The sequence below is a fragment of the Squalius cephalus genome (genome assembly GCF_949319135.1).
Source record: "Squalius cephalus genome assembly, chromosome: 4".
NCBI lineage: Eukaryota > Metazoa > Chordata > Actinopteri > Cypriniformes > Leuciscidae > Squalius > Squalius cephalus.
This window is the reverse complement of record NC_137125.1, coordinates 16,862,064-16,870,654: the sequence shown is the minus strand read 5'-3', so window position 1 is coordinate 16,870,654 and position 8,591 is coordinate 16,862,064. Positions and strand designations below refer to the sequence as shown.

At 37.5% G+C, this 8,591-nt stretch overlaps 1 protein-coding gene across 2 annotated transcripts; it reads left to right on the top strand.

Annotated features, from left to right (window-relative positions):
• The first annotated feature begins 2,200 nt into the window (after window positions 1–2,200).
• Window positions 2,201–5,590, top strand: LOC307157592 (uncharacterized protein). Of its 2 annotated transcripts, XR_013821049.1 has the most exons (4): window positions 2,201–2,741; window positions 2,924–3,050; window positions 4,334–4,517; window positions 4,728–5,590. XR_013821049.1 is itself a non-coding variant. In XM_079869524.1 (3 exons), the coding sequence occupies exons 1-3, from the start codon at window positions 3,584–3,586 to the stop codon at window positions 5,031–5,033; spliced, it is 528 nt and encodes a 175-aa protein (XP_079725650.1). In that variant the 5' UTR covers window positions 3,062–3,583; the 3' UTR covers window positions 5,034–5,042. The 2 variants fall into 2 exon arrangements, 1 of the variants encoding a protein (XP_079725650.1); XM_079869524.1 differs by lacking the exons at window positions 2,201–2,741; window positions 2,924–3,050 and adding an exon at window positions 3,062–3,621 and having other exon boundaries at window positions 4,728–5,042.
• Window positions 5,591–8,591: the final 3,001 nt, after the last annotated feature.

The window sequence follows — 8,591 nt, the reverse complement described above, 5'->3', positions numbered from 1 at the left end:
AGATGCATGTCGGAAAAGCGAATGGTTCGCGTCAAAACCATTCACATCTATCCGCGACATAAATTTGCGTCGTCTGTGATGTTCAGAGTTTCAACATTCCAAAACTTTCGCGCCGACAGCTGAGACAACATGGACACTTCATCGTCATCCATTGAAGACAAGCTTTTAATTTTCTTTAAAAGTCAGAAAAGAAGGTTTTGGGTGCACCCAATCTTAAAGAACAGAGAGTCTGAATGCTAATGTCCACTTTTAGTTTCCTTTTCCCCTCTCCTTTTTCTCACATAGGTGTCCCTGAGGTTTTTCCACAGTTTTTTTGGAGAACAGTCAGAAGGAGATCCGTCGATGTACTTTTAATTTTTTTTTTTTTTTTTGTGTGTGTGTTCAGACAGATGTTCAGTAGCAGTCATGAGCGCGAGAATGTGAAGAGTTTTTAACTCTTCTCTGTCAATACCTTTGAATGCAACACACTGCAGATTCACTTTATTTCGACATTGTCTAATAATCCAAATGTAGTTGTATAAGTTACTATTTTACAAACCAGAGGACAGGCAATGATTTTCGAGCTATACAGATGGCAGAAATAATGCTTACGTCTCTCTTCTGTTTTTGTTGCAAAGATAGCTGATAATAATAGTAATTTAAATAAACAAAATCTAAATAATATCATTTTATATATATGACAACTTCAGAGGCAAAAGCCTCTAAGTACCATCTGAAATTTTCTTCTAAAAGAGCATTTTTATCAAGCTTGTATGTTTATGTTCACACTTAAATGGCAATGAAAAGTAGCCTACCTATTAATTGTTATTAAAGTGAAATTACTGAACTTAAATATACGAGCTTGATACAAATGATTGTTTTAGAAGAAAATTTCAGATGGCACTCAGAGGCTTTTGCATCATGAAGTCTTCATATATATATATATATATATATATATATATATATATATATATAGATATATATAGGCCTATATGATCCGAAGTAACTAGTTACTCACTACTTGAGTAGTTTTTTCATTGGATTCTTTTTTACTCTTACTCAAGTAACTATTAAGATTAGTACTTGTACTTTGACTTGAGTACAGTTTTTGGATACTCTACCCACCTCTGTTAAAATCATTCGACTAGAAACTGTAGATTTCACACAAAGAATGTATAGTAATACTAAAAGCAGCCCTAAATAGTCTCACTACATTTTGTTACATTTTCAAAGTAAACACGGTCTCTGTCTCTGTCTTTGATAATAATAGTGTTAGCTTTCTATCCCAAATGTAGATTAGCCTGCTAGCCTACACAGCACAGGACTATATACAACGACTAAAACTATCACACAACATACTCACGTGATAACCGTGTTGGTTGGCAATGCTACGCCACACAATCGTTGTCCTTGTAGTATGTGATTGGCTGAAGCCTTTTCTGTCGCCGCAAAAGTTTTAAAAAAATCGACATTGAAGCGAAAAAAAATAAAAGTAGTTTTTTCGCCGCAGCACATTCACGTTCGGTGTGGAAGCACTCATTACACAAACAGCTGATCAAAAAATAAAACCATTGCGCAAATTATTCATGCGTCAAAATCACGTCCAGTGTGAAAGGACCTTTACTTGAAATGTGGTCTGTAAAATCCTCATAAGGAGTCTTTTTTTCATTCACTGTTGAAAAGGTTTCAACTGGCAGAATACAAAAAGCATATTTGTTTCAGTTTGAGACAAAACTATACCAAGTATTTGTATGAAAGGTTGCTGCCAAGTATACAGATTAGGCTTTTGTGTCACGTTTTGATTTGTAACTTCTTGAAACATAAAAACTTAATTTTATGACCTTCTATATATTCTTTCTAATAGTCATTGTGTCACATTAGTCATGAAAAATAACAAAATAAATCAATTACCGGTAATTGCATTCTTTTTCTGGGTTCTATTTAAATAAAAAAGATTCAAAATTGTAAAGGTTTTCTATTAAATGCGACCATGCACTTGTTAATAACCCTTGTTGACAACAAAAATATTGCAGAACAATGAGTCAAGTCAAGTCATCTTCATTTATATAGCGCTTTTAACAATGTAGATTGGTCCAAAGCAGCTTTACATTGATAATAGGAAATTAAAGTAAAGTGTTTTGGCTTTATAGCAGCTCTAGAATAAAGTTATAGGTGGTTTGCAGTCACGTGATTGTGATGACGCGCGAAATTCAGATGGAGGGCAGGAAGTGAAGAGCGTAATGGACGAGATGGAGGAAAGTCCGTACTGTGCTACTTTAGACGCAATTACTAGAGAAAGATATAAACAAAAAATCGAAAAATATGTTGGACGTGATCCGTACGCTATGAAGAGGAGCGATTTTTCAACTGGATTGAATGATTTGCCTGCCATCGAGGCGGCAGATATCAGCAACTACCTTGTACTACAGACATCCAGACTCGAGACAACAAATGAAAGCATACAAAAGTATGGAGGCATACAACTTTTTTGTAAGTGGTTGGGTCCACGATCTCGGTACCAAGATGCTCCACAATGACTGTCGTTTGGTTTTCGCCCGGGTGAGTGACATGTCTTTTTTGTCCGTAACGTTTAACCACAACCATTCAACACTGCAGCGCTTCTCGACGTTTCTTTTACGGTTGTTTACTTTACGCTATTAGGATAACCACTCTCAAAGGTCCGCCGAAACACCACTAAAGACGTGGATCATTGAGAAAGAAAGCGGAGAAGTCATTACAGCTCATTGCAATTGCATGGCAGGGTAAGTTAAGTTATTTTCGTTTGTATTTTGTATAACTTAACTGTTAGCTGTTAGTGTTGCTTGTTCTATTTATTGTTTTAAACATATCGCCAGTGCACTGCACACCCATAGATATTAACCATGCAAAATACAATGTTCAGTTTGTGGTTAATTAAGAAATGTCTATTCTATTCTTTTCTCAGTTTGTCAGAGTCCTGTTCTCATGTAGGGGCAGTTCTTTTTTCCATTGAAGCTGGTGTTAAGATGCGAGATACATCCTCCTGCACAACGGAAAAGTGCAAATGGCTGATGCCATCACATGTAAGAAAGGTATTCAGATGTACTATACATAACATTTATTTTGTTTTGTACCCTACTTTACTAAGGGAAATGACAGCTGTCAAGGAAGGAGGCAGACGATGACTCTTTCTTTAATTTGATAACGAAAACAATAATGAAAAATAACGAACAGAGGTTCAAGTACACAAGTGCTTAGCATACACCACTGTTCTCAGCATACACCATACACTTAAAGTCACATACACAATACTCTGACAACAGCGACTGTCAATTCTTAAAACACACTTGTGTGGGTAACACAGGGAAAGTATGATCTAACACTGCAACTACAATTCATATGGTTTGTCTTAGACTAATACAAACAACACAAATTGTAGTTGCAATGCCATATCTTAAATATTATGGACCATATGATGGATGTGTTAAACATTTTCAGTTATTTTTGTCATTTCCAGTAATAGGGCAGTACTTTGCTCTTCATGCTTTTAAGCTTTTCCAGATTACTGCTGCTCCTGTAGCCCTTATAGACTTCTCCTCAGCAAAATCCAAAAAACAAAAACTAGATGATGCCATCGCTGGGAAATCAACTGAACATCCTAAGGTTGTGAACCCAGTTCAATGTCCAATAGTGAAGAAAGGGTCAGAAACGTATGCTAGGTTTTTTGAGTCCTTAAGCAGAAACTGTCCAAGGAGTGCTGCACTGATGGCTAGGGAGAATTACCACAAAGAATTTGTCCCCAAATCTTGTTTGCTGCCTAAAACTGTTCTTGAATACAGAGCACCAGAGACTCTGCAGCTACCCCCCAAAGAGCTTGGAGAGCTATGCCAGGATTTCCAGCTAGAAGAGCTAACCCCCTCTCAGGTCCAGGCTGTAGAAAAGGCAACTCAAAGGCAGGGTGCATGCAGGATCTGGTTTCGACAAAGAGCTGGACGAATAACTGCCTCCAAGCTGAAACAAGTTCTTAAAACTAACCCTCTGAATCCATCAAAGAGCTTAATTAAGGCCATATGCTACCCAGAGGCACACAAGTTCACCACAATTGCGACAAGATATTTAGGGATTGAGTTAGGATAAGAAAGAGGTGATATTTTGGGTAAGACTACCACAAGGGTAAACATAAGGCATAGGCTAGTTAGGCAAGGGTTAGGGTTAAGTATAGGGGTTAGGATAATGGTACATATGTAAACAACTGAATTGTAATAATGTTGCCTAAAATACTGACCCACTCCAAAGTTTCCTGATTCAACAATCAACACTAAATATTAAATTACTATTTCATTTTTGGCTTATTGGTTTTGTGTACTTTTTACAGGTACGGATGTAAACATGAGGCACAAGCCAGAGGAGAGTACGAGAGGCTGATGAGTCTGAAGCATGAGGGCTTCTCCTGTATGGAAAGTGGTCTCTGGCTGAATTCCAAGTGGCCATACATGGGAGCCTCGCCTGATGGTACTGTCACATGCGACTGTCATGGAGCTGGGATTTGTGAGATAAAGGTAATACACAAATTCATTAAAAAACGTGCTAAAAAGATGTTTGACATGTAAAATCATAATTTCACTTAACTATTGTCACAGCCTGGCTCAACACTAAGTGACAAGAGCGGAAAACCACACAGTCTGCAAATAATAATAAATGTTTTAATCAGTGAAATAAGCAAAAATATATATAAAAAATGTACATGTTGTTTTCACTGTGAATTTTAGTGTCCACACTGCAAGGAAGATGAAGGAAATCTACGCCTGTGTGCTGGAGACAAGGGATTCTGCCTCATTAAAGATGGGGATGATGTTACACTGGACAGGAGCCATGCTTACTACTTCCAAGCCCAGGCACAGCTTCACATTGTGGATGCTGAGTATTGTGACTTTGTGGTGTGGAACTCTAATGACATTTTTATTGAAAGAATTGTACCTGATATGGACTTTTGGGATGATGTGATTCCCAAAGCTGAGAATTTTTTCAGAAACTGTATCCTTCCAGAAGTGTTGGGACAGCAAGTTACAAAATAACATTTTGGCATGATATTTGACTAACTGTACGTTCACACCGCCGCCGACTTGAGCTTCCAAAGGTACCGGAAGTCATTCATTTTCAATGGAAGCTGGCTTCTCTCAGCTGCAAGGAGCGTCAAATCCATCGGCATCGCGTTTTGGGCGTTTTGAGCGTCAATCAGAAAGTTGAAAGAAGCTCAACTTTATGGTAATGAGCTATAACGCGGTTCAGCGGCAAGCAGCGGCAAAACGCCAGCAACCAATCAGAATGAAAGCGGACGTCCTTCGCGCTGGCTGATCCAGAGAAACATACGATGTAAACTTTCGTTCCTACCAAAACATTATGTAGCGCACGTGACTAAAATATGCATAAAGCACTTTCTAATACTTTGGACCAGATCAGAAGTCTATGTTCGCTCTTAAGCCAGTGTTGCAGCAAGACAAGGGAAATGACGACAAGAGACAGAACTACGATTTGAAAAAGTGAGTATTTTTTTATGATTTCTTGCATTAAACTGTTTCTTGTAAAGGGAAAAGGAAAAACAAGGAAGGAAAGAAAAAGAAAAAATGGCAGCAATGAAATAAAACAAAAAAACAATATAATTCACACAACAGTCCCCTTTCTTTTTTTATGTTAAACTTGAAATAAAGCGGTTTAATTAAATGACTCCTTGTTTGTTATTTAATTCTGTATTTATGCATACAACATATATATATATATATATATTGTTTATATTTTATTTATTTAGTCTGTTATCCCTCAATTAACCTTAGTATTCCTATTTTACTCAGTTTAACTTCCTAGCTTGGTTTGGTTAGCTGAATACCTTTAAACAACCTTTTCTTTTACATACTTGTGGTATAACCCGTTTACACAACTCACAGTTTAATAACAGCTTGTGTTCTCTTTGCAGAACCAAAGAACAACTTTTCAAATAAAAATAAAATAAAAATAAAATAAAGCAAAGATAACAAAATAACAGCAATAGAGACAATGCTCAAGAAAATGTCAGATGACACCGAATCAGAGTCCTTTTCAATTGATTGTCTTTGAAGCAAATAACTCAAGCAATTCAACAGGAGTTTAGCACAGTTCAATGTTCTTTCGTTCTCCTGTTCCAGTGCTCTGTTAGTGTAAAGAGCGCGAATACTCAACTCCAAGATGCAAAATGCAAAAAGGAAAAATAGTTCTTGTTCACAGAATAAGTGAGATCCTACCACCTCGAAGAAACAATGATATGTTGTTCAAGCTCGGGAAAACCAGGTTGGCTCGCCAGTCTCCACCAACGCTGAGCACTCCTCATTGTTGACAGAAACAGTAACTAAGAACTCCTCGTTCGGTTCCATAAGACAAAAGAAAGGAAGGGGGGGGGGGGGGGGGGGAACCCAACCTTGCAAAGACAAGGCAGAAAATCACAATTAATCCCATTTAACAACATTAATATTTCAAATTATCATTTTCAGCACAATAAATGCTTCAAGGGACATTTTAACACTTATTTCTTTTCTTTTTTTTTATCACATTTCTCAACAGAAATATAACTATTAATAAAAAATAACGTCATGAAGTGACGTGTGTGCACTCAATTAGCCTGTAGCTCATAGCACATGGCCCGCATGGTTAGCAAAAACTCCACGTGAGCTACGTTACATTCGTCACACTCACAAAGTTAGAAAACGGATATAAACACTTTTAAACAGCAAAACAACAGCTAATTTAAGTGATAAAATCACATATAAACTCATTTCTCAACATATTTCACAAGAAACATAAATCACAGTATCAGTTAAGAACACCTGACTCCACAAAAGATTGAAAATGATAACTAAAAAAGAAGATTTATGAGCTCACTTACCAAGAATAAATCAACAACGATCAGAAATGATCTCGATGTATCAAGGGAATCTGTTTTATGCAGTTTTGTCAGACGAATTCGCTCAACTTCTCACTTAATCCTTAAGAGTCAATAGAAACGTAATTAAAACTATTTAAATAACATTTTCTAGTTAACGATGCTTCAAACTATGCATTTCAATAGTTAATCTAGTATTCCTCACTTACTTTCTTGACTTTAGAACTGCGATCGACATGCATCACTGCTCAAACGGCCATTTCACTTCACTCCGTGATGAGAGACTGTTTACGGAGACAGATGACGCAACACCCCAAGGCGGAGATATTCCTAATTGTTTAAATATTTTTCAATTTGCGACATTTTCTACTCTGAACCCAGCTTAAGTTGCTTTTTCTTTTTTGCCTTAACTAGTGTTGACCTGATTGGTTGGTCCCTTTAGAGTGCCCAGCCTCCACAATGTTTCAAAGCACTGTGTAGATCCAGGATCGAGTAGAATTACTCGTTTGCAAGGGTTATAAAGCTGAGTTCTACTCTCCAGGATGCCCGTCTCAATGATCCGTTTTGTGAGTGAACTACTGCCACTAATCGCAGCTCTCCCTATTGGATGCCCAGGTAGAGGCAGATAATGTGAGAGACTCAGATCGGCCTCCCTGGTGGCATGTGGGGTTGACTTTAGATCCCATCAGAAAGTGACTGGACGGAACTCCTTTTCGGACCCCCTGGCCATATTCCCTTAAAGGAACCCCTTCCAAGGAAGCGGTTGGTTCCAAGCCTTTGTTCAGCTTTGGTAGGCTTTCATTGTATCAGAGGCTTCTTTGAGGCTTATAGCTTGGGTAGGGACCGACGAGACACTGCGTCGCTAGCCATGCCTCTGGGATGCCTGCTGAACAGTCCCTTCAGACGATAAGTGGATAACATGTTCTCTAGGCGCCTCAGGGAACAAAGGTTACATAACCTGAGATGTTTTTCTTGCATACTAAGGTAAATGTAACATGACATATAGTATATAGTTACATGAGACATGATTAATTTCAGTAAGCTGTACTGTATCTTTCAACATTTCTTCTGATATTCATTCATGTTTATTTACTATTAACTAGCAGTAAAGAGGAAGATATGATCGGTTCATGTGCCGGTCATTAAAGAGTGCGAAAACAGTATTTATTGTTTAATTTTGTTGTAAAATTTACAGAATTTGAAAGCTGAGAATTTGTTTCATATCAAAAGTACCCTGCTCTGTCTTTTTCTGTCAGCATCGGTCAAGTCAACTTTATTTATACAGCGCTTTATCCAATACAGATTGTTACAAAGCATTTTCACAGTCATAACAGGAAAATAAGGCATTTCGTCTGTTGTACTTTAGTGTTGATTCAGTTGAGTTGTTAAGATCATTAATTTATTAATTTAGTTCGTTACATCTATAACCAGTTTGCAAAAATAAAATTCATCATCCAGCTCAGTTCAGTTCTCGCATACTAGCGTCAATAAAGTCAGATGTTTAAATTTAAGTGTTCCTAACTAAGCAAGCCAGAGGCGACAGATGGAAAAATGTGTTTTTACTGATGGTAGAAATGTGGCTTTCAAATGAAAGATTAATATCTTTCACTTGAAAGCCACATTTATCTGGTCTTCTGCTTTTTAGATTTTTCACTGCGTGAGAAAATGGATGTGTGGCATGTGAGCGTGAGAACAGTGTCATTTGCTTGAGTTGGCAGCCCTG

Coding starts and splice junctions, on each gene's coding strand:
- LOC307157592 (XM_079869524.1), top strand. CDS start 3,584: ATGATGCCATCGCTGGGAAATCAACTGAACATCCTAAG. Junction 3,622..4,333: donor AATCAACTGAACATCCTAAG/GTTGTGAACCCA, acceptor TACTTTTTACAG/GTACGGATGTAAACATGAGG. Junction 4,518..4,727: donor CTGGGATTTGTGAGATAAAG/GTAATACACAAA, acceptor TGTGAATTTTAG/TGTCCACACTGCAAGGAAGA.